Below are 24430 nucleotides of genomic sequence, written 5' to 3'. Positions count from 1 at the left end.
GCTGCGCCGGCTGCACAGCCTCGAAGGGCCGTGAGGGCGGGGGCGGCCGGTTTACGACTCTGGTCAGCAGGCTGTGGTCCTCGTCGGCGCTGGGGCCGGGCCCTGGGCCGGTGACTGGGTGCCGGGTGCGCGGGACCCGCAGCGGGCCGGGCCAGGAGGAGCCCTGGGAGAAGCCTTCCATCAGGTCCGTACTGGCGGGGGCGGCTCAGCGGGTTGGGCCTCTGCCTTCACCTCCCGTCATGGCCCCGGGGTCCTGGGATCGAGTCCCGCGTGGGGCTCTCAGGGCGCTCGGCAGGGGCCTGCTTCTCCCCCACCCCTGCCTGCTGCTCCGCTTACTTGTGATCTCTCTCCCAGTTAAATAAACGAATGATCTTTTTAAAAAATATTTTGTGTAAAAGCATTGTAACAGCAGTAAGTCTCTCGATTTATCATTTTGTGAGTAGATTGTGGAAGTTTGGAGACCGCGGACAGGACCGGAGAAGCGACCGTGGGGGCGGGGCGGCGGAGGCCTCGGTGTTTCTCTGCTCTTGTTGGGGCGGGGGAGGGGGTCGTTAGACCGGGAGGTGGGGGGCCACGTGTGTTGGGGGCGATGGGAGCGCGGGAGAACACGGACGCTCTCCCCGGAGTGCGGAGCCGACGTGCAGTGCTGCGGGAGGGCCTGCGCCGGGCCGGGTAGCGACCCTGCGGGCGGGCGGACGGCGCCGGGGGGTGCTGCGGCTGCCCGGGGCGCCCGCTGCGCCGCGTTGCCCGCGCCGCTTCTGCCGCTCGCGGAGGCCGCACGTCCCCTCTGGGACCTCGTGCGGGACGGGACGGACTCCGTGAGCACAGGGAGCGCCGTCTGACTTCGAGCTGCGTGCTGCGAAGAGAAAGCAGCGGGGAATTCGGCCCCAGGTTTGAAGCCCGAGTGCGTCCTCGCGATCGAAACTCGCCAGGAGGCCCGAGTTGGCCGGGAGAGAAGCCACCGTGATCAGCCAAATTCAAAGGATTGAATTTGCACTGAGGTTTTCGTTTTCTTAAATAACTGAAATGGAGCTTCTTTTTTTAAATATTCACATTGGACAGTTAAGGGAATATATGCTAACAGGTTATGTGTTGCGTACTTGGTGACTTACAAGTTGACGGTGGCTGGTGGTTTTCTCACCCACTGGAAAGACAGGGAAGTCGCACAGGCCGGTGCTGGCCGGGGCAGCGTGTGTGCGGGAAGAGCGAGCCGTCCAGAGACCCGCCCCTGGACGACATGCGGATTTGTGAAAAGGTCCTTATTTTTTGTTAATTGTTACTGGAATTAAAATGAAATATAAAAGAGAAAACAAAGTTACACAGGGATGTTCACTTTGAAAGGATTCATTAAGCTGTACAATATGTAGTTTTCTGTATGTAAGATCTATTCAATACAATATTTTTAAATAACAGTGTATAGGGGCGCCTGGGTGGCTCAGTGGGTTAAAGCCTCTGCCTTCGGCTCAAGTCATGGTTTCAGGGTCCTGGGATCAAGCCCCAGGTCGGGCTCTCTGCTCAGCAGGGAACCTGCTTCCTCCTCTCTCTCTGCCTGCGTCTCTGCCTACTTGTGATCTCTCTGTGTCAAATAAATAAATAAAATCTCTTCTTTTTAAAAATTTACTGTGTATATTAGCATATATGGAAGATATTCCTGAATTATTACAGCCGTTTAGTGTTGCCATAAACAACACAACACGAGCATTTGAATGTCTCCTTGTGATCTTTTCATTGTACTATAAGCCACTGGCATAGGGAGGAGAGCCCAAAGACTCTTTAAGTTGTAAAATTATGAAATTAATGTAAATTGAAAGAGTTGGTGAATGGACATAGCTTTTCTTTTGTCAGAAATACTTCTAACAAGTAAAAGTTCTGGAGGTTTCTAAAAATACCTTTGGTTACAGTGATTAGAAAATCTAGTATGTGGAAATTAGCAACCTATTATTAGAGTTAAAACAAAGTTCAGGCATTCTGATGGTTCTGCCAGGTGTTGGTTTTTTGGTTTTTTTGTTTTGTTTTGTTTTTTTGTAGAATAAACAAATTTCTCATCCAATGGAACTCTCTGTATTTGGCAGTTTGCAGTGTCTGGTCTTGAAAAGGGGCGGGGGCTTCCAGTGGAGATTGTTGAACAAATGCGGATTCCATTTTTCAAGAACGTGCTTGAACATCTGAAGATATGGGGAGACCTGGAGTCAGCGGAACGGGGGTCACCAAAGAGCGGAAGGTGAAAGAGTTCTGAGAGCCAGATGAACCTGGAAGCAGAGAGTGGTGTGGTCTGGGGACAGACTGGCGCCCCCACGGGTAGCGCGGAAGGGGCTGGGAGAAGGGATGCGCGGCTGGGACTGCAGCTCTGCCCCTCGCAGTTCTGTGCCCCATGCGTGTCCCTTCACCTTCCCCCATGATGCCTCACCCAGCGCAGGGCTCCTCCTGTCCCCACACGGACGTGTTTAAAACCGGGCCATACGCTGTGTGTAACGCGGGGAGTTCCGTGCAGGGAGTGTGTGCGGTCCAGAGGAGCGTGCTGCCCTGTTGGTGGAGAACAAGGGCCCCGCGTCCTGCTCGGCCGCGCGGGCCGTCACACCTGTGACGCACGGGGCCAGCTTCTCTCTGCTTGTTCTCTCATCTCTGGCCTGGGCCTCCGGCAGTGCTTCCCTGAGTGTCCCTGTGAGGCTCACGGCAGGCTCATTAATGGAGGGTACCTAGTCCGGTGTATGACACAGGATGAGCATGATAGAAACGCCTGGTGTTATGGCTTGTCATCGTGAACAGAGGACAGGGACATGCCGTCCAGTGCCATCAGTTGCCACTCCTCTAGATCTTACCTTTGTGTATTCACTTCACAGATACAATTCTGTCAATAATGGGTCAGTCCTTGGTTTAAGCCGTATATATGGCATTTTTAGTGAGGTATTTGTATTTTTAGAATGTTCCATATATTTCAGCTTCTCAAGACCAGGCTGTGGTGAAGAGGACATTTGTCCTCAGGAGTCACCTGCACTCTTTGTAGGTTGTGTTTCCTCAAAACATTTGACATCCCCATTTATTCAAATATATCCTTAAATAATCAGTCCAAAAAGAGGAAAAGAGGGCGCCTGGGTGGCTCAGTGGGTTAAGCCTCTGCCTTCAGCTCAGGTCATGATCTCAGGTTCCTGGGATCGAGCCCCGCATCGGGCTTTCTGCTCAGCAGGGAGCCTGCTTCCCCCTCTCTCTCTCTGCCTGCCTCTGCCTACTTGTCTCTGTCTGTCAAATAAATAAATAAAATCTTTAAAAAAAAAAAAAGTCCAGTATAATTAACATATAGTGTTATGTTAGCTTCAAGTGGATATAGGGGTTCAGCAGTCCTGCTCATGACCCAGCACTCATCAGGGTAACTGCACTCTTCCCCCATCACCTGTTTACCCCTTCCCTCTGGTAACCGCCAGTTTGTTCTCTATAGTTAAGAGTCTGTTTGGGGCTTGTCTCTTTTCGTTCTTTGTTCTTTTGTTTCTTAAATTCCACATATGAGTGAAATCATATAATATTTGTCTTTCTCTGACTTATTTTACTTAGCATTATACTCTCTAAGTCCATCCGTGTTGTTGCAAATGGCAAAGTTTCATTCTTTTTTACAGCTGAGTACTATTTCATTATATGTATACTACAGCTTTATGCGTTCCTCTATCAATGGACATTCAGGCTGTTTCTGTATCTTGGCTGTTGTAAATAAAACTGCTTTAAACATAGGGGTCAATATATCTTTTTTGAATTAGTGTTTTCACTTTCTCTGGGTGATTACACAGTAGTGAAATAGTATGTATGTACGTACGGATGGATGGATGGATCATATGGTAGTTCTATTTTTATTTTTTATTTATTTTCTTAGAAAGAGAGCACGAGATGGGTGCCAGGGAGAGGCAGTGGCAGAGGGAGAATCTTTTCTGTTTGTTTGTTTGCTTTTGTTTTTGTGGCGGGCAAGGTTTATTGAGCGCTAGCAAAGTGATAGTATGAAGCTCCCACGGAGGGAGAGGACTAAGAGGGTTGCCCGAGAGGGAGACTCTTCAACAGGCTCCATATTTAGCCCAGAGTCTGATGCAAGGCTCAAGCTCACAGTTTTGAGACCATGACCTGAGTGGAAGTCAAGAGTTGGGACACTTAACTGACGGAGCCCTCCAGGTGCCCCAGTGGTGATTCTGTTTTTCATTTTTTGAGGAAACTCCATACTCTTTTCCACAGTGGCTGTACCAGTTTGTGTTCCCACAAGTTGGGTCCCTTTTTAATACAGTATCTGGCATATTTTAAAAAGCTGCTATTTAATAAAAGCTGAACAAGCAAGAAAAGTTTTTCTGTACAATTAATTTGTATTATCCTAACTTCTAGAAGGAAAGCTGTTCTAAGATCCTGATGTGTTATGTGTTCTGACACTAGAGAAGAGCGGTTATGCAGCTCTGCAGGTAAACCTCCATTGCAGCCTGAGCGCGTTTTGTTCCCTGTAGGTTGGAAGCGCACGTGTAGAGCTCACCCTCTCCGAGCTCCAGGATATGGCGGCCAGGCAGCAGCAGCAAATTGAAAATCAGCAGCAAATGTTGGTTGCCAAGGTGAGTTATAAAAGCAGAGGTGGGAAATTTTCAGAAAGGGTGTTCTTTAATGGTTGTTTTTGATTGGAGTTCCTGCATTCGTGGGTTCCGCTTGTAAGTAGGACCATGTCATGGGAAGTACTGAAAATAATGTCTTTCTGTCTTTGTGATCTCTTCTGTAATGAGAACTGAATGTTGTAGCTTCTGAAAGTTGGGAGGGCATCAGAGCAAGACCCTTCACACGCTTATTCAGACAACCCGGAGTAGGAAACGGTTGACCTTTGTTCTCCAACTGGTGATGGAATTTGGGTGAAGACACGGGTCAGGGGCCCCTGAGAAAATGACCGTTGGTTATCCAGGATTCCCCTCATGCCACTCTGCACGGACTTTGTTTGGTTTATTATGATACCAAGCAGTTAATGCTTTTTTTATATACTGAGCTCTGCATTTGTCAGTGAAATGCTGTAACCAGATTTGAAATTTTTCTTGTCATGGACTAAAAAAATCAGATCTGTTACTCGTGCGTGCTGGAGAATATTCATGTTGTAATGATCTCAAATGTTCTGAAACTGCTATGAAAAACTGCGACACCAAGAGGGTATGAAAACATTTCTGCCTGGGTTCGTGTCGCTTTCTCAGAGAGAGATTGACCTGAAAGCCAAATGTTCTCACTTATCAGGTAGCCACATGTACTTCATTGTACTAGCCACTGTTTCGTGGGTATGTAACAGCATCAGTTGGGCGTGTTTTTAGAAGTTGTCTTACAAGGTTTTTTGGATTTACAAGAATTAAAGACAAGAGTTAAGTAAATTGGGAAGTATCTCATCCCGTTAACAAGATTTCTAAGGTGAAATGTACATAGTATTACACAATTACAACATTTTCTAGTTTGCCTTTTTATTTCCTTTTCAAATATTGATCCAAGAGGATTACTAATAAAAAGATTCTTGGGCATTTTCAGCAGTGTGAATTACAAGTTAATGCTAGCACAAGTGTGTGTTTTACATATCAGGTACGTGTTTCCTGACTTAGAATCCTGTCACTCCTGCATCATCACACTTAGTCCCCTCCTTACTCAGGTCTGTTCTATGCATATGAGTAGGACCATGAGTATTTCATGTCGACTCTTACCCTCAACGTGTGTCTTCACATGAATCCGGAAAGACTATCGAAGAGTACTACACAACTCTTATTTTAGGACTGTCCTGTCCTGTCCTTATTTGACTGTAGGGTGCTCCATGAGTTTTGAAGAAACTATCTCTAAAGAAAACGGGCATTTCTTAACTGTCCATTGTTAATTCAGCAAATCAGAGGGTTATTTCCTTACCGATCTCCTTGTCTGTTTTCGATACAAGACTCTATGCTGGTCAGTGCCCATTTCCTTTCAGAGGTAACTAAAGGACCTTGGGAAGCTGCTTTCTGGCAGCAGGAAACGTTAACCTGACCGCAGGAATCGAGGGCTGGACAGGGCTTCCCACCCAGGAAGGAGAGGAAGTCGTGTGAACGCAGGGGACACGTAGGCTTGACGTTCTCCTGCTGGGAGATGTTCTGAGGAAGCGTCTGAGTTAGCTGAGCGGTGTAGGTCAGCGTGCATGGTCAACGGTACCTGGAAACATCTTCACACACTCACCACTGCTCACCGATGTGTGCCCAGCATTGTCGGTTCTGTGTGGGCTGGTGTTTGCAAGGTGGCGAGGGCATTTCTCTAACGTTCATTCAGATGGGCGGTCCGGTGCGAGCCGCACAGACCTTTCTCACGTGTGACGGTGACCGTGTCTTCAGTTCTCACCGTTCCCTGTTTCCTCTCTTGCTAGGAGCAGCGTTTACACTTCCTAAAGCAGCAGGAACGCCGCCAGCAGCAGTCTATTTCTGAGAACGAGAAGCTTCAGAAATTGAAAGAACGAGTCGAGGCCCAGGAAAATAAGCTGAAGAAAATTCGTGCCATGAGAGGACAAGTAGACTACAGCAAAATTATGAACGGCAATCTGTGTACGCTTGCGCGGCCTTGCTCAGCACCCACACTCGGGCACGGATAAAATGAAAGAGTCCAGCTCCGGACACTTTCACACAGACCTGTGTCCAATCTTGCTATAGGAAGTGCCCCGAAGCTTTGCTCTGTTACCTGCATCTAAAAGGACGGGGCCAGTTAGGTTAAATGGTCTGGGAAGGGCCTTGGTAACATTTGTCATTTATTAGCTGCCCTCTGGACTAGGGCTGCAGGGCCACAAGAGCTCGCGCATTATGAAGGTCTGTTGTAATTGAACAGCTTAACCTTCATCTGGGTAGTAAGATAAACCATACAAATGCTCACTTTTTTTCCTGAGCGTATAGATTTTTTGTTGTTTTCTCAATCAGTTAGTGCCTACTTTGTGTTATGTCGACAGGCAAGACAGACTTGGATTCCTGCCCTTATGAAGTCTTTTCTTTGTTCTGTGGGTGCACTGAGATTCCTAAGTGGCCTGGCCAGGCTAGCCTCTGGACTGGTCGTCAGTGCACATGGAGTCGGCCAAGTGGGCAGTCGCATTGTGCTCCAGAGGCGTGTTGAAAAGTGTGTTGGATTTTGCATATCACAGTTCTCCCCCCAAGGTCTGGCCATAGATGATGGTAGAGCTGAGTTGAATGTATAGAAATGAAGACAAAATCCCAGAGCCAAAATGACAGAATGATACGAAAACAAAGCGTATCAACTAAATGATGTTTTTTATTCTTTATCGCTGGAAAATTGTAGCTGCTGAGATAGAAAGGTTCAGCGCCATGTTCCAGGAGAAGAAGCAGGAAGTGCAGACTGCGATTTTACGAGTTGATCAGCTCAGTCAGCAGCTGGAAGATTTAAAGAGAGGCAAGCTGAGCGGGCTCCCGGCGTACAGCGGCAGGCTGGCGGGACCGGCGGCGGCGGAGCTGAAGAGACTCTGCCAGGAGCTCCAGGTGACCTGCTGGGTCTGGGGAGCGGTGACGTCAAACATCTCTCAGGCTTTCTTCCCAGTGTGGGCGGAAGCCTCAGAAACTGAAAACAAGCGAAGGGATCCTAGGGTAATAGTAGGCACAAACTGTACTCAGTACAAGGAATCCTTAAAACCGCTTTGAGAAATAATTCACGTGGCATACAATTCGTCCGTATGCCGGGTACTTGGGAAGCGGGCTTTAGTGTCTTCACTGGAGCTCTGCATCCACCACCACGATCAGCTTTAGAACATCTTCATCATCCCCAAAAGAAGCCACGTGCCTCTTTGCCATCACCACACTACCCCTACCCCCTAAGCAACCGTGAATCTTTCTGTCTCTCTGGATTTGCCTGTTCTGGAAATTTCATGTGAGGAAACCATGCAATATGTCATTTTTTGTGACAGGCATCTTCCACCTAGCATGTTTTCAGTACAGAAATTCAATACAGAACTTAATTGGCATTGTAACGAACTAGAGAAAAAACTAAGCTTTAGATGATATTCAGGGTTTCTGGGTGCACTGCGTCTTGGTGAGATAGCTGTCTCCCGCCCAGCTGGGGCTGCTCTGACCTCCTAGCCCAGGGGACTGAAGCACAGACGTTGATTTTTCACAGCCCGCAGGGGCTGGGAGTCCCAAGATTGGGTTCCTGGTGAGAGTCTGCTTCCTGGCTTCTCGCTGTGTGCCCACAGCTTGGTTTCTCTCCTTCTTCTTACAAGGGTGCTAATCCCATCACGGGGCGCTGCCCTCAGGACCTCACCTCAGCCCGATCACCCCCAAAGGCCCCACCTCCCATGGGATCACCTGAAATGTTAGAACAACACACGAATTTTAGGGAGGACACAAGCATTCAGAAGCCAGAAACAAGTTTTGCAGTTATATTAGCACTTGCCAGAGAAGTTACTGTATCACTTTATGAAATGAAAATATATAATTACAGGACGCCTGGGTGGCTCAGTGGGTTAAAGCCTCTGCCTTTGGCTCGGGTCGTGATCCCAGGGTGCTGGGATCGAGCCCCGCATCGGGCTCTCTGCTCAGCAGGGAGCCTGCTTCCCCCTCTCTCTCTGCCTGCCTCTCTGCCTACTTGTCTGTCAAATAAATAAAATCTTAAAATATATATATATGTATATATATATAAAATTACAAAGAGTAAAATTGCTTTTGTTGCTGTTAAGTTCTCTAACATAGATGCAGAGAAATAAAATACAGGAACTTAAGACTTCTTTTATGTTTTAAGCAATTGTTAAAAGGCAGTTTTTAAGGATATCTTGGGTGATGGGTGTGGTCAATTTACTCATATGTGTCCATTTGCCAGGCTTTTTGACTGCGACTTGGACCTCACGGTGCACTGCCTCCAGTCCGGTGCACACACGCAAATGTGTGTTCTAGCACACATGTGCACCCGGGAATGCTTCACAAGACTTAACCTTGTGTGTACAGTGCACGCTGATGCCTTCTGTGGCTCTTCTTTTTTTTAATTTTTATTTATTTTTAAAGATTTTATTTACTTATTTGACAGAGAGATCACAAGTAGGGATAGAGGCAGGCAGAGAGAGAGAGGGAAGCACACTCCCCGCAGAGCAGAGAGCCCGATGTGGGACTCGATCCCAAGACCCTGAGATCATGACACGAGCCAAAGGCAGAGGCTTAACCCACTGAGCCCCCCAGGCGCCCCTGTGCTTCATTTTTAAGTGCTGGCTGCGGCCCGCGAGCATGACAGCCGTGTATCCCAGTGGACAAGCAAGGTCGTCCGCCCTGAATTTCCTGCTGCCTCCGCCTAAGGCGCTCGTTCAGTGGACTGTGTGCAATGGGGCGCACACCTGTGCTTGGATTCCTAGAGAATGTGCCCGGGGCAGGGGTGGGGGGTGTTCGTGACACACCATTCCCAGGGTCTCCTGCAGTCATCACGGGCACGAGTTGCTCCAGGTGCTCCCAAGAACGTGTGTATTTGCAGAGACAGAAGAGCTCTGTCCCGGCCCCATGTGTGCAGTACCTGTAGGCTGCTCAGCGCGTGGGCGACGGCGTACACACGTGCATAAATACACATAAGTGTCTGATGTTGCTTTTTCTTCTTTCCTTTTCTTTTGCTTTCTCTGCGAATAAGCATATGACTGTTTAATACAAATCATAAAAGTTGTATTTTGTAATTTGCAGATTCGTAACCAGCTTAACCAGGAACAGACTTCAAAGCTCCAGCAGCAGAAGGAGCTCTTGAACAAACGCAACATGGAGGTGGCCGTGATGGACAAGCGGATCAGTGAGCTGCGTGAGCGTCTCTATGGGAAGAAAATCCAGGCATGTGAGAGAGAAAATATTTGTGTGAGATGAACTAGGACGTGCAGGGGCACGTCTTCACTGGGATGGCATTTTGCGGCCCCGTTTGCCACAGCCGATGAAACATACATAAAAATGGCAGCAGCTAAAGGCTCTCCTTCCAAAGCCGCGTTTGTTTCCTGGTGGGTGGAATCCCAACTGCCTCTGTCTGCAGCCACAGCTGGTGTTCCCCGGCCCCCCGCCCCCTGCCCTGTGCAGTTCTGTCCCCTCCATGGAGGGGTTGTGGCTCTGGCATTGCAGCCCCAGCTTGTCCCACTCTGCCACTGTACGCTGTGCCATGTGGGCACACTCCCTGACCTGTGTAGACACGTGTCCTTCTTGTAAACTCGTATGTCCTGCCTGCCCCAGCATGTTATTCTAACATGTGGGATGTTAGAATAAGCCTGTAGGAGGGCTTTGTAAACCTCCAAGCAAAGTGCTACGTAAAGGATTAGTGCTTGTTTTCTTAAATTGAAATTCAGTTAATTAACATGTATTTGTTTCAGGGGTATAGGTCTGTGATTCATCAGTCTTACGTAACACCCAGTACTCATAATAACACCTGCCCTCCCCAGTGTCCATCACCCAGTTACCTCATCCCTCTACCCCTCTCCCCTCCAGCAGCCCTCCGTGTCTGCTAAGCTAAATACATCAAGCAGAGAAAGATAGTTATCTTAGGATCTCAGTGATCTGTGGAATTTAAGAAAAAAGGAAGCAGAGGATCATAGGGGAAGAGAGGAAAAAATGAAAGAAGATGAAACCGGAGAGGGAAACAAACCAGAAGACACCACCCCCCCCTTTTAAAGATTTTGTTTCTATGACAGAGGGAGACACAGCAAGAGAGGGAACACAAGCAGGGAGAGTGGGAGAGGGAGAAGCAGGCTTCCCGCTGAGCAGGGAGCCTGATGCGGGGCTCGATCCCAGGAGCCCGGGATCATGACCTGAGCCGAAGCAGCCACTTACGACTGAGCCACCCAGGTGCCCCCATAAGACTCTCTTGAGGGACGCCTGGGTGGCTCAGTGGGTTAAGCCGCTGCCTTCAGCTCAGGTCATGATCTCAGGGTCCCGGGATCGAGTCCCACATCGGGCTCTCTGCTCAGCAGGGAGCCTGCTTCCCTCTCTCTCTCTCTGCCTGCCTCTCTGTCTACTTGTGATCTCTCTCTGTCAAATAAATAAATAAAATATTTAAAAAAAAAAAAAAAAGACTCTCTTGATCATAGGAAACAAACTGAGGGCTAGTGTTTTTTAAAAACTTTCATGTGGTATTTCAAAGGTAATAAATACTCTGAAAAATTAAGACAGTACAGAAATACTTGAAGGAAAATATGAAAGTCCCTTCTACCCTACTCTGATTCTTCAAGGATGATAGTTTTAAGGATTCTAGTCTTTTGCTTGATACGGACAGCAAGGTCATTTTTCACTGGAAATGGAACTGTAGGAAGGTGTCACTCACACTGTTCTCCTTCTCTGCTGTTTTCACTGCAACACGGGAATCTTCCCGGCCGTGACCTCGCTGCTTCTGCAGCTTCAGTAGAACACACAAGTCCCAAGGCCTGCGGCCCCTTCCCCCAACCCCCTTACCCGGCCGGGTGCCCCCACGTCCTACCATCACTGTCGGCACTAGAGCGAGCACGAGCACCCCGAGAGCGTGTGGGAGAAGGGACCCTTGTGCGCCAAGTCTGGCGGGACGTGGCACCTGGCCTGCCTTCCACGGGCGGCATCAGGATCGGAAGGGGCGGGCTGTCAGCGGAGCATCACTCCCCACGCACGCTCCATAACCGGTGCTTTCACAGGGTGACAGGTGGCCTCTTGTCAGCCGCTGCGGCACTAAGCAGCTCTCAGGAAGCGAATGTGGGCTCTGGAGCTTAGCCAGGGGCAGGGGCCTGCTGGGGGGCTGGTTAGGAGGTGCCGGAGGAGGGCACTTGCCCCTTGTTTGAGTGTCCTATTCAGTGGTGACAGGTGAAAGCTCTTCTCTGAAATCAGTCTGATCGTGTTTTTAACCAGAGGGTCAGTGGGTAACCTGGGTAACTCTGTTCTCCAAATAATGGTTTTCCTTTTTGTCTCGGTGAGCAGAACGAGGCCGTGGGAGGGGAAGTGTGTGTGCTGTCCACGCCCGCTCACCCGGCACTCTTCGGCTGCGCACTCTGGCAGTCGGGGCGCTGGGGAAACAGAACAAGAGGGCAGGGGGAGAGGGCCGGGTGGGTGCGGAGATGGAGTCGGAGTGATGGGCTCACAGAGGGCGCACCCCTGCTACCCGCAGCCTGGACACGTGGGACCACACGTGCCACTGCTCCCGTCGGCGGGCCACCTGCAGGCCCGGTTCCCTCCTTGTCCCAGCACCTCAGTCTTTGTCTCCCAAGGCCCTTCACCAAAGGCCTGCGTCATGGAGAGTGATCGCTTCCCTCGAGTCTGTCGCTGTAAATGTCTCAGCTAAGCATATCCTCACAGCAACCTCCAGACATGTTTGCCCAAACCTCTGGGTATCGTGGCCTCAGCAAGCTGACACATAAAGTTGAGTGTCACAGACGGCTGGGTACACGTTCCTTCTTGCCTCCCAGGGGACTCTGCAAGTGATCTTTGTGAAGAAGGTGGTGCCACAGCATACATGCATCTCCACCCAAAGTTCCTAGGCACCTTTGGGCAGTTGGGAAAGTCCTGGACCCTCTCCCCAAAATGACGCATGCTCATGTATGCAGAATTTTGCAATCATAAGAGGTTATGGATCTCTCATCCAAATAGGATCCCCTATTTGGGGGCCCCTGAGGTGTCAGTGACTCTCCGGGCCAGTCCCTGTTATGGACCCTCATGTTGTCAGCATCACGTGATCACTGTTGTTGGCTGTAGCGCCGTGTCCTTGCTGAGAATGGCAGAATTGTCTTCGGGGCTGGCCAAAGCCTTGCCGGGTGCCAGGCCTGGTCATTGTGCCCAGCATGGCTTGTTCAGTCCTTACAAGAAGCCATATCTCGACTTTACAGACAGGGGCACAGAGGGTTAGAGAGGCGAAGCCATTGCACTGGCCCAGGGCAGCACAGTGAGTGGCAAAGCAGGATTTGAAGGCAGCTCAGAGCCCAGGCTGTGACTGATGCCTCTGCCCACCTAGGGGACAGAGAGTATCTCCCAGTAGAGAGGGCTCCGTGGAGATGTCCTGGGAAGCCGTGCTGCCCTGCTGTCAGCTGCTGTCTGTCTTAGCTCACAGACGGTGGGGGGCTCAGAGAGGTTCACTCGTGTGGGACTGGGGGGTGTGGCCGTCCTTTTAGCACTTGGCCATTCTACATACCGGTGGCTCAGATGACGGGGCTTCCTCAGTTGGGCACATGATTTAATGAGTGGTTCACATGAGAGCAGACTGTCCCAGTAGGCGTGTGATTTCTTTTTACTTAAAACCTTAACTCTTGTTTCTTCTTATTCTGCAGCTGAGCCGGGTGAATGGCACGTCGTCCCCACAGTCGCCGCTGGGCACGCCTGGCAGGGTGGCTGCGGTGGGGCCTTACATCCAGGTGCCCAGCGCAGGTAGCTACTCTGTCCCGGGGGACCCCATAAAGCCCCAGTCTCTCACCATTGCCTCAAGCGCTGCCCACGGAAGATCCAAATCCGGTGAGTGGCCTGTGTCCTCGTCTTGGGGGAGAGCCCTGGAGGTCAGCAACCTCGGAGGAGGTCCCCACAGTGCACCCCGGGCTCCGCCCACACTCTGTCTCCCCCAGGGCACTTTGTCTTCTGGCCGGTTTGGGAGCTGTGTGCCACCCTAGTAATAATATGACCCTAAACTGAGCCAAACGTCTTTACTCTGTGGCTTTTCAAAACACGAATTACTTCAGACCGCATCCTCTCGCACCCCAGGCACACCTGCCGCTCCCCGGTAGAGGGGTGGCCTGTCCGTGAACAGTGCACGAGAGCTGCGCTCGCTTTCCCCGCTCAGCACCGTCATAAGCGATGCAGAAGCCGACAGTCGCCTCGGCCCTCCGCATGACCAGCACCAGCACTGTGCTAGTGTAGCTCTCCTGCTGGACTGCTTCCTAGCCAAGGGCAGGTCGGGCTCCCTGGCGAGAGTCTGCTCTCCTTTCTCAGAAGAAGGTAGCACTAGCACTTGTTTGCAGGGAGACTGTCTGGCTGCTGGGCTCTGGCCTTCCCCAGCAGCACACGGAATCTTGGGGTGCGGTCCCGACAGGACGGCGCTCCTTCCCTCAGGACGCCAGTCCTGGGCTATGCTGGGGGCTGTCGTCAGTGCATCTGTGCAGTCTTCAGTGTGCCCGTGGCCTCCTGGCCGGCACCTGGTCTCAGCAGCTCTCCCACGCTGGCGGGGGCCACGGGGCTGGTTCTGACCCAGGCAGGAGGGGCCACGCACCCCGGCTCAGCTCTGTCTGGGGCCGTGTCTCGGCGGCCACTCAGAGTGCCTGGTCCGTGCGAAGTGCTAATGGCAGCTTTCCTGGGGAAGCCGTGATTTGGAGTTTGGACCACTCTGTGGTGGGAGTGGAGGGTTGTCTGTTTCCCACGGTGGATAGTGAGCACAGCCAGCTCCTTCGCTGCTGACTCCCCTCTGAACACTTCCCGAGCCGAGGACACCTCCCGATCCCCGCTCTTTGGGGGTGTGTGCCAGGCCACCTCACAGGGATTGCCTGGAGGAGACACCCTTACGGAACCTGGAGAACGAGTCCCTCAGAAGTTTAGCCGCAGCCTAGGTCTTTCCGCTGCTGTGCAGGTTCACCGGACACAAGCTGTGCCCCCCACGCCGGGGAAGGTCAGCCCAGGCGCGGAGCTGGGAGGAGCGGTCTCCCCATGGGGACTCGGACTCACACTGTCGACTGTCCTTGTGGTTCCGTGTCACACAGATGGCCACGGGAAGCCCAAAGTGAACAGCTCGTGGACAGTATCAGACCTCGACGTCGGGCCTGACTGCGGCTCCTCAGGGCGCTCTGCAGACCCGTTTGCAAACCGTATGTCGGCTGGCCGGCCCCGTGGGGTCTCCGGCCTCTCTGATGCCGCTAACCCAGCAATCATTTGTTTTCCAAACTGATGAAGGTCTGCTTGTCCCATCTAGATTTGAGGGAAATGCTGCACGCACCTCCTTCCACAGTCAGGTGTGAGGTTTGGGCTGGGCCTCACACACCGGCTCTTCCTCAGGACTGGTTCGCCAGATGCCAGCACAGCAAGGCATTGTCAGTTTGGTTTGGAAGAAATTAAGATGATTTCCTGAGTTGTTAAAGACTTTGGATGTAGCTCCTTTACAAGAACCTCCAGTCATGCTTGAAGGGAACTGTCCCTTTATAATCCTTTATAAGGAAGACAAAATTTTCAGAAAACAGGAAGGGAAGAAGGAAAACCAGAGTTTTGCTTTTGCACCCCTGCCTCATCCTGAAGAAGGAAACTCCCAGTTCCATCCACAGTCCCTCTGTGGTTGATTTCCGTAGAACCTCCCATGGCTGTGGATTTCAGAAACAGCTGGCTGGCCGCTCTCCTTGAGACCCCGGGGCTGGTCCCCCTGCTCCTGAGTCTGCTGGGGCGCTGTTTGTTTCCCCATCAGCCCAGCATGGCCACCGCTGAGTGTCTGTGGTGACCCGCATGCTTCTGGCACACATAGCCCCTATTTCTCTTTCTTTTTTTTTTTTTTTTTAAAGATTTTATTTATTTGACAGGCAGAGATCATGAGTAGGCAGAGAGGCAGGCAGAGAGAGGGGGGAAGCAGGCTCCCTGCTGAGCAGAGAGCCTGATGCGGGACTTGATCCCAGGACCCTGAGATCATGTCCCGAGCTGAGGCAGAGGCTTAACCTACTGAGCCACCCAGGCGCCCCCATATCCCCCACTTCTAAAGTACGTGACATGAAGGGGCACGTGCTTCTTGCCTGGAAGAGGCTGACCGGTCACGCAGAGCAAGGGGGTGGTTTGGACCGGGGCCTTGGAATGCCTCACCAGCACCCTTGCAGCCTGGTCAGAACTTTCTGGATCCTGCTGCCTGGAGCCACAGGAGGGCACCCCTGACTGGGTGCCACAGGGCGCCCTGAGGCTCTGCCCCCCTCACTGCACAGGAGCCACTGTCCGTACCTGCGGTCAGAGTGCACGGGAGCTTCTCCTCCTCCTGTCTCATGAGTCACAGCTCTTCTCACAGCCCTGTTCTGAGGATGAGTGATCTCCCGCTGCTTCTGCCTTGTCCCCACCTGCTCGTGCTGGCGGGTGGGGTGAGGAAAGAGGTGCTGTTCCTGTTAGAAGGCCCCAGACAGTCCCTTCTGACTTCTCTCTGTTCCATGTGGCTGACAGCTGGGGTTTCTCCGCTTCGGTCTAGTCCCACACCAGTGCCTGCACTGGAGACGAACGGGAGCCCGAGTCTGAGGCTATAACCTGACCCTGCAGACGCTGCCACTACTGTATGTCACTGTGACTGCTAGGAGGGATTGCTTCTGCAGCCTTTCTCAGTTTGGAAAATGCTTGTTTAAGGGGAAAAAAAACAGCTTTTCAGTGGCTTTCCTAAAACATGGGTTCTGTTAGCTTTCCAATCACTGCGATGGAATGATGATAGCTTGCTGCTCCAATCAGTGGGAACTTGTACCGGCTTCTTGTGATCTTGAATTATTCTAACAGATTAAAGGCAAATTTTTCTTTTACCATGTATGTGGTACGGGTCAAATCTGTTAAAAAGTCAAAAGACAAAATTTTTCAGTTGCTGTATGTAATTGGTTTTATAAGTCAAGTTGGACAAGTAAGTGGTGATGCTTACTTTTTGGTGTTGATGCAGCAGATTTGACCTGTATTTATATAGGGACCTAGGAAGTTTCCACGGTCCCCTGGCCCCTCGCCAGTGTCGCAGCAGCCCTGTGCACAGCCATCGAGTCTCTGTGCACGTGAAAGCGATGCTGGCCAGCACACGCCACCCTCCGGCTTGCCGTGTGCCCGCCCGTGTGCAGGGAGGGGTGCTCTGCCACTGGCTCGTGAAACTCCCGGCCAGTGTGGTCACCCAGAAGGTGATCTTTGCTTCTGGTAAGGGGTTATTCTTAGATTAGTTCAGCTAATCCCAGGAAGGGTTGTACTCAAATGCTGTGTTCTCTTCAAGCCAATGATGGAAACTGGCCAGCACTGAAGCAAAACTCCAGCTCTTCGGCAAAGCCCACGCAGGTTGCCGGTGCAGACTGGAAGGACTCAAGCGTGGAGGGCCCCCTCAAGCAGGGGGCCGTTTCCAGCCAGCCGGCGCCCTTGTCAACTTTAGGAGCCACAGAGAAGCTGGTAGGCTGTTTGTCTTTATCACAAAACACCAGTAAGATCCTCACTGTGTCCTCGTTCGGCCTTCGTCTTCACATAAGGGGTGAGGGGTCTCATGAGGCAAATTAACCCTTGTCTAAACACGAGCCAGTCTGAGGAGGCTCGGGGCCTGCACGGCGTGTGGTGTAAGTACTTGTGACGGCGCGCTTCCGGCCTGCCACCTCCGAGTCCTGCAGCGTGGCTGTGCCCAGTCACATGCAGATTGGAAGGATTACAAGTCCTACTTTGTATCCTCTTGTGACTGTGGATAGAAATATGCTTAACTTTTCAAAGGGTGACTTTGTTTTTCTTCTTAACATCTAAATTTAGGGCATGGAGATGGGTAAAGTGCCACCCCCAATCCCTGGTGTCGGCAAGCAGCCGCCTCCGAGCTATGGGACGTACCCGAGTCCTGCGCCTGTGGGCCCAGGCTCCACGAACTCGCTGGAGAGGAGGAAGGAAGGCAGCTTGCCCAGGCCTAGCGCCGGCCTGCCTGGTCGGCAGAAACCTGGCCCGCTGCCCCCTGCAGTCACCGGCCCCCCGCCGGGCACCTCACAGCAGATCCAGCAGAGGATTTCTGTGCCACCGAGTCCCACGTACCCGCCGGTGGGGCTGCCTGCCTTTCCAGCTGGAGACAGCAAACCTGACCTCCCACTGACTGTGGCTATTAGGCCCTTTCTGGCTGATAAAGGATCAAGGCCACAGTCCCCCAGGAAAGGACCCCAGACAGTGAATTCAAGTTCCATATACTCCATGTACCTCCAGCAAGCTACACCTCCTAAGAATTACCAGCCAGCAGCGCACAGCACCTTAAATAAGTCTGTGAAAGCAGGTATGGTGGGTTCGTACTCTTCTCTTGGGGCCAACATATTAGACTTAAAATGCCAACCCATAGCCGTACGTGTCGACCACGCACTATTTAGGATTAAAGCTTGGGTTCTTGCGTACAGTGTGGCCTTAGATGTCCATGTGGGATTGGGGTGGAGGAGGGCATGCGCCGGGCCGCTCTGCAGCGGGCTCACGTGGGAAGCTCTCCCTTCCTTTCGAAGCACCTGCTGTACTTGGGAAGCCCGGCTCCCAGAAATGCTTCATTTTCTCCTGCTTCCTGGAAACGTGTGCTTTCCAGGGCCTGGTAGGGGCTCTGCCCTGATGTGGTCCTCCTGGCCACCTGGCAGAGACTGAGCCAAGCCCTTGGACACGAGGCAAGGGTGTGTCTGCTGCTGGTGGAGCCCTGCTGTAGAGCCTGCGGGGGAGAAGAGCCCGGCCGTGGTGAGGGGCAGAGAACAGAGCCTAGTCCCTCCCATCCTAGGGCAGGTGGGGACTGTGACCTGCACAGCAGGGTCTTACGAGACACAGCTGGGCTTGGACCTCGTCACACGTTCTTGGGCGTGGGCCACAGCTTCCAGACTCCTGGGAGGGCCCGGCTACCTGAGCCCTGGCGGAAGCTCACTGTGCAGAAGCTCTGCTGTCGCGGGGCTCTGGCCCCCTTCTCGACCACTCCTCTGCTGGCAGGCAGAGCCTTCCTGTGTTCCGTGGCACGAGACCACCTGAGGGGCAGATGGTGTTCGGGGATGGTGTCTTCCTCCTTGGCCAGGAAACCAGGAGGGTTGGTTTGGAGTGGGGAGGCCGGGTCTGCAATCACTTCTTTTTGTTTGAAAAAAACGTAGAGTCTGGAAGCCCAACGGTAGAAACCACTGAGAGGGACGGTCTGCCTTCCAGAAGGAGTCCGCAGAGGGAGGGGGCTGTGTGATCAGAGGGTTCCTGGGGGTTGACGATGGGCCATAGCCGCGCCACGGCCCTGCAGTCACTGGAGCTTTGCGGCCCCCGCCCTCCGTGTCTCCTCCAGTGTATGGCAAACCTGTGCTGCCCTCGGGCTCGACGTCCCCGTCGCCGTTGCCGTTTCTCCACGGGTCATCGGCCACAAGCACGTCGCAGTCCCAACCACCTTCAGACAGCGCTGAGAAAGAGCCAGAGCAGGACAGCCCCGCGCCGCCCGGAGACGGCAGCGCGGGCACAGGCACCGTGGAGAGCCTGCCGCGGCCGCTCAGCCCCACCAAGCTCACCCCCATTGTGCACTCGCCGCTGCGCTACCAGAGCGATGCCGACCTGGAGGCCCTGCGCCGGAAGCTGGCCAACGCGCCGCGGCCCCTGAAGAAGCGCAGCTCCATCACCGAGCCTGAGGGCCCCGGCGGGCCCAACATCCAGAAGCTGCTGTACCAGCGCTTCAACACCCTGGCGGGGGGCATGGAGGGCACCCCTTTCTACCAGCCTAGCCCCTCGCAGGACTTCATGGGCACGCTGGCCGACGTGGACAACGGAAACGCCACCAATGGGAACCTGGGAGAGGCCAGCCCTGCCCAGCCCACAGCCCCGCCCCTCGCTGAGCCAGCCCCGTCTTCGGACGCCAATGACAACGAGCTCCTTTCCCCCGAACCGGAGGGCCTCATCTGTCCCCAGAGCACCCGCCAAACGACCGAACCTGCCGAAGATGACAACAACAACGTGGCCACGGCCCCCCCGACGGAGCAGGTCCCTAGCCCTGGGGCCGAGGCCCCCTCGCCGGGGGAGGACCAAGCCCCCCCAGCACTGCCCCCCGCCATGCCCCCACCAGGAGCCTCTACGGTGGGTGTCATTCTAGACCAGGGCCGCGGCTTCCTAGTCCGCTTGCCTGTGTTTGTAGAACACCTGCCTGTGTTAGCCGTAGTGCTGGGGGTGGTGGGGCTTGCCAGACCCTCATGCCTTCCCTCCCTGCGACCAAGGTGGGGGATAGTACAGCAGTACACAGAGGGGCTCTGAAGAAGCACGTGGGGTGGCGGGGCTCTCCCTAGAGGACCCAGATTTCCCCCAGGACAGGAAGCTGCTGCTGGAATTTGAAGGGCAGGCCAGGAGGAGAACCTTCTAGACAGGCTCCCTGGTGGGAGGTCAGTGTTGAGGCAGAGAGGAGGGAGTGGGAGTCTGCTGTATTGGGAGGAATGGGCTGCTGACCCCCAAGCGTGGCTGTTACCCCCCCACACTCGCCAGCACGGCTCCTCTGAGAAGCCCGGCCCCGGCCCCGGCCCCTGAGCCGCTCTGCCCCGGAGCCGCGCCGGCTGGGCCCCGGGAGTGGGCGCTCCTCTCAACGCCAGGGGCTGCTCATGCCACCGGGTGCGCCGGCCCTGCCTTCCGTCCCTGTCCCTCCTTCCCACCAGGGCTGGGCACCTTGGTGCGTGACTTTTAAATCAAAAGTGTGCTTCCTTCCCAGCAGAGCAAACGGACCAACCTGAAGAAACCAAACTCGGAGCGGACGGGGCACGGGCTGAGGGTCCGGTTCAATCCGCTGGCGCTGCTCCTTGATGCTTCTCTGGAAGGGGAGTTTGACCTGGTGCAAAGGATCATCTATGAGGTGAGCTGGGCTGAAGCCTTAGGCTGGGCTGTCCGGGGTGCCAGGACGCGGGGCTCACAGCGCCCTGTGTCCGTAGGTGGAAGACCCCAGCAAGCCCAACGACGAAGGGATCACGCCGCTGCACAACGCCGTCTGCGCCGGCCACCACCACATCGTCCGGTTCCTGCTGGACTTCGGGGTCAACGTGAACGCCGCCGACAGCGATGGCTGGTGAGGGTCCCTGGGGCGCTTGGGCTGCATTCGGGCCCCGGGGAGGCGTGGGGGCAGGAAGGGGCTGGCCGCCGCCCACCTGGCTGCCCTCCGGGTCCCCGGGTGAGAGGCTCTGTTCTCGCCGAGCTCTGGGCAGACAGGATCGTGGATGGCGCGGGCAGGTTGTTACTCTGCGGCCGGACGCCCGGGCGGAAAGGAAGCACCGAGGCCCGCTCCAGTTGCACATGTGCGTTGCGGCTTGCAGGGCCCTCCTGCCACGGGGCTGGCCTCTGGGTCTCCTGTGGATTTGGCTGTGGATTTGGCTGTGAATGTCAGGCACCTGTCTGGGGGTGTTGAACGCCTGGGCCTTTTACACTGTGGCGAAATACAGCTGACGGCTTTGCACCGCTGCCCCACGAGGGCACGGGCAGCCCTGCGCCGCGCATTCCCACTGCCCCAGGGCACGTCGTGGGCTGCTCCGCAGGCTGCTCAGTGCCCGGCCTGTTGGGCAGCACACGTGCAGTCTGGGACGTTGGGTGAGGAGACACCAGGCCATGAAAATGGCCAAGGCCACACCCTGGGACCACACACCTGTGGGACTGGAGGCCGCCGGCGGCTCACGCGCTCTCCGTTCCAGGACGCCGCTGCACTGCGCCGCCTCCTGCAACAGCGTCCACCTCTGCAAACAGCTGGTGGAGAGCGGAGCCGCGATCTTCGCCTCCACCATCAGCGACATCGAAACGGCCGCGGACAAGTGTGAGGAGATGGAGGAAGGCTACATGCAGTGCTCCCAGTTCCTGTACGGTGCGTGGGGCGCGGCGCCGGTGTGCGCGTGCTGCTGCTGGCCTGGGAGCAGCTTGTTTCGCTTGGGGAGCAGTCCGCCCCCCGCCCCCGTCACCAGTCTCGTCAGAATGGAGGTCACGCTGTCCCTTACGCCCGTTCCTAAAAACCTCTTTGAAAATCCACGTTTTCGGGAAGATTCTTGCCCAACTGTTAAGACAAACAGCACTTCCCTCTGTGTCGACGGGCCCCTGGGCGGAGCCGCTGGTGGGTGCGGGGGGCTGGGCAGCAACCATCTGTCCGCTTCTGGGGCGCACCAGGGCACTTCAGGGTGGGAGCCCCTGTCCCCATCCTGTGGTGACGGGCGACGAGTGTGCCGCTTGAGGAGCAAGCCTCGTTCTGGTGTAAGCCACTTGAGCAGGGGGTCAGACTTTGGGATCTGGAGCAGCGCTCTGCCCTGGGGTTAAACACCTGTGGGTCATCTCCTCCACACCTAACTCGAGAACCTTTGGGCCTAGCCCTGCACTTGACCCTCGGGACACCGTGACAGAGGGAAGTGGGCCCCAGGCTCCCGAGGCCCCAGCTGCAGTAATAGCCATGCCAGGGGGAGCACGGTGGCAGGTGGCAGGGCCGTCAACCCCCAGCTCTTCTCAAGGGTCCTCCAGGCAGGAGCCGGCTTGGTGGCCGTGGTGGGGAGGCGGGGAGCGGCGGCCGCCACTGTGGGGGCTCCCCATACCCAGGGGCAGTCAGGCAACGGCTTAGTTGACTTTTGGAAACTGTCCCCGGTGGGACTTGTAAGGATAACCTTAGGGAGCCCGTCGTCCAGCAGCATACCTCTGCCTCAGGCCCCAGCGCTCCAGGAGCCAGACTCCTGCCGCGCAGGGCCAGGGTGGGGAGAGCAGGGGGCCCCCTGCCGCCCCCTGACCAATTGCTTGCTCTCTCATCGCAGGGGTGCAGGAGAAGCTAGGCGTGATGAACAAAGGAGTGGTGTACGCCCTGTGGGGCTACGAGGCCCAGAACAGCGATGAGCTGTCCTTCCACGAGGGCGACGCCATCACCATCCTACGGCGCAAGGACGAGAGCGAGACGGAGTGGTGGTGGGCTCGCCTCGGGGACCGGGAGGGCTACGTGCCCAGGAACCTGCTGGGGGTGAGCACTGTGCGCTCGCTGCCCTGGGGTCGGCCGGGGCAGCCTGGGGGTCCTGTCCCCTTCTTCCCCTCTGGGGTCCCATGTGGGGGCAGATCCTACAGGGAGAGATGGCCATTCGCCACCCTCAGTGTCATCTGTGTTAGTGGACGAGTCTGCAGTGGCGGCAGGAGGCTCTGGCTGGTGGGGACCCCACACCGGGGGGGGCCATGGGGGTCGGTACCGTGGAGCCACAAGAAGACAAAGCTCCCTGACACAGGAGCTTTGGCGAGCAGCCCCCCCCCCCTCGCCCCGCCACAACTGTCTGCAGTCCTGACTCGTCTCTGGGTGGGAGCGTCCCTGGGTGGGGAGCGGGCCGGCTGCTCCGTCCGTGGTGCTGATAACTGTCCTTCACCCCGTGACAGAGCAGGTGCCCCTGCGCTCAGCCCACATGCCTAGCTGGGCGGGCGGGTGCGCCTTTCCTTGTGCCGAAGTACACCGGGGAGCCTTCTAGCCAGCAGTGCGGGTTCTTGGTGGTGCCCGGTGCTGGGAGAGGCTGCCCTCGGCGGGGGCACAGCTTATAAAGGGAGTCGGGACCTGGGTTGGTGGCCGGCCCTGCAGCCCTCTGGGCACCCCTTCCTGCTCAGTGGGACCATGGCCTTGTCCTGACTGTCCCCATTGATTCCCAGTTGTATCCGCGGATCAAACCCCGACAGCGCACGCTGGCCTGAACTTGCCGTTGGAGCACTGCCCGGGCTCGCCAGCCGATGGGCCGCCAGAAAGGTAGCTCTGCCGTTTCCCCAGGAAAGCTGAAGCCGGACACGGTTGATAATGGTGCTCACTTTAGCAGACGGCGTCCGCGATGTGAAGTTCCCGCAGCTTCTGGGTGAGGCCCTGTCTTCAGTTTGCCCGTAACTGGGAGAGGTACTTTTGCCTCCAAGAAGACTGAATTTTGCCAATTACTGTAAATCCAAATAAATATCCAGCTTTCTAAACAACTGTCCCTTTTGCCAATAAGCAGCCCTATAATTTATCCCTGGCTGGTTGCCAATGAAGATGAACCCTCTTACTGACTTGGCCCCAAGGCTGTCCCTTGTTCCGTGTCACCCCCACCCCAACAGGGAAAACTTGCGACCACAGTGAGGCGTGCCCTCTGCTCGAGCTTGCCCTCCTGTCACCGGAAGTCCTGGCAACCCCACCGCCCTGCCCACCCTCGCCACGCACATCTCTTCCTTCCCCTACCAAAGGAGCCCCTGTATGGAAACTTCTGTCAGTGGTGGTGCTTGGTGCGTGTGTCCCAGGCATTGCGTCAGTCACCCTCATGCAGGCCGATGGTGCTGGACCGGGCTGCCGTGGCCCAGGCGCCAGAGCCCTTAATACCAAGCAGCAAACAATCAGGAGCCCCCAGATGGCACCGTCCCTCCTCTGCTCGCAGCACGGCCTTCCCTGCAGCAGCCCACGGGCCGGGGTAGGGCAGCCGTCGGGGGTGGGGGCAGCATGGGCCTGCCGTGATGTGATTACCTTGGCCCAGTCCAGACTCTGGGTGGAACTGTACGTACAGACTTTTCTATACCAAAAGTATTTTTTGACTAGACCATTCGAAACTACCAGAATAATATTGGAAATGTTTTTTTCTCATTAAAAGCCAGGCCCTTAGGCTTTATTTTCCACGGATGAGTCCTGTGTGTAATTTAACCGTAGAGCCGCTGCTGTAGCCAGGCCCCCTCAAGCACGGACTGTGTGCCGGGCTGCCACCCCCCTACAGGGACCCCCACCTCGCCGCGAGCCCCCCACCGCGGCCGCCCTGTAACGACGCCCAATAAAGCCTGTCTCTCCCAGGCGGCTACGAGTCTTGTGTTCGGGAGCCCGACGGGGCAGCAGTGGGAAAGCGCGGGGGCTTTGGGACATGGTGAAGCGAGACCCGATC

The 24430-nt window shown here is 54.8% G+C and overlaps 1 protein-coding gene across 5 annotated transcripts in view; it reads left to right on the top strand.

Moving 5' to 3' along the window:
* The window catches only part of PPP1R13B (protein phosphatase 1 regulatory subunit 13B), a 93972-nt gene extending 69799 nt beyond the window's left edge, over nucleotides 1-24173 (top strand). The window contains exons 5-19 of one of the 5 annotated variants that reach the window (XR_009399238.1): nucleotides 4470-4571; nucleotides 6365-6539; nucleotides 7279-7475; nucleotides 9645-9785; nucleotides 13217-13397; nucleotides 14630-14734; nucleotides 16843-17012; nucleotides 17358-17859; nucleotides 18874-19649; nucleotides 20269-20409; nucleotides 20486-20619; nucleotides 21236-21402; nucleotides 22328-22527; nucleotides 23193-23389; nucleotides 23625-24173. Coding sequence is in view for 4 of the 5 variants with exons in the window: in XM_059374076.1 (XP_059230059.1) it covers nucleotides 4470-4571; nucleotides 6365-6539; nucleotides 7279-7475; nucleotides 9645-9785; nucleotides 13217-13397; nucleotides 14630-14734; nucleotides 16843-17012; nucleotides 17358-17859; nucleotides 18874-19649; nucleotides 20269-20409; nucleotides 20486-20619; nucleotides 21236-21402; nucleotides 22328-22527; nucleotides 23193-23234 (3033 nt within the window). In the remaining variant the exon portion in view is untranslated. Of the gene's footprint in view, nucleotides 1-4469; nucleotides 4572-6364; nucleotides 6540-7278; nucleotides 7476-9644; nucleotides 9786-13216; nucleotides 13398-14629; nucleotides 14735-16842; nucleotides 17013-17357; nucleotides 17860-18873; nucleotides 19650-20268; nucleotides 20410-20485; nucleotides 20620-21235; nucleotides 21403-22327; nucleotides 22528-23192 lie in introns of all 5 variants that reach the window. The other 4 variants (XM_059374077.1, XM_059374076.1, XM_059374079.1 and 1 more) reach the window with 4 other exon arrangements.
* Nucleotides 24174-24430: the final 257 nt, after the last annotated feature.

This window comes from Mustela nigripes, chromosome 13 (assembly GCF_022355385.1).
Source record: "Mustela nigripes isolate SB6536 chromosome 13, MUSNIG.SB6536, whole genome shotgun sequence".
Taxonomy (NCBI): domain Eukaryota; kingdom Metazoa; phylum Chordata; class Mammalia; order Carnivora; family Mustelidae; genus Mustela; species Mustela nigripes.
Note: the sequence above shows the minus strand (reverse complement) of the source record. Positions and strands in the feature narration are given on the sequence as shown.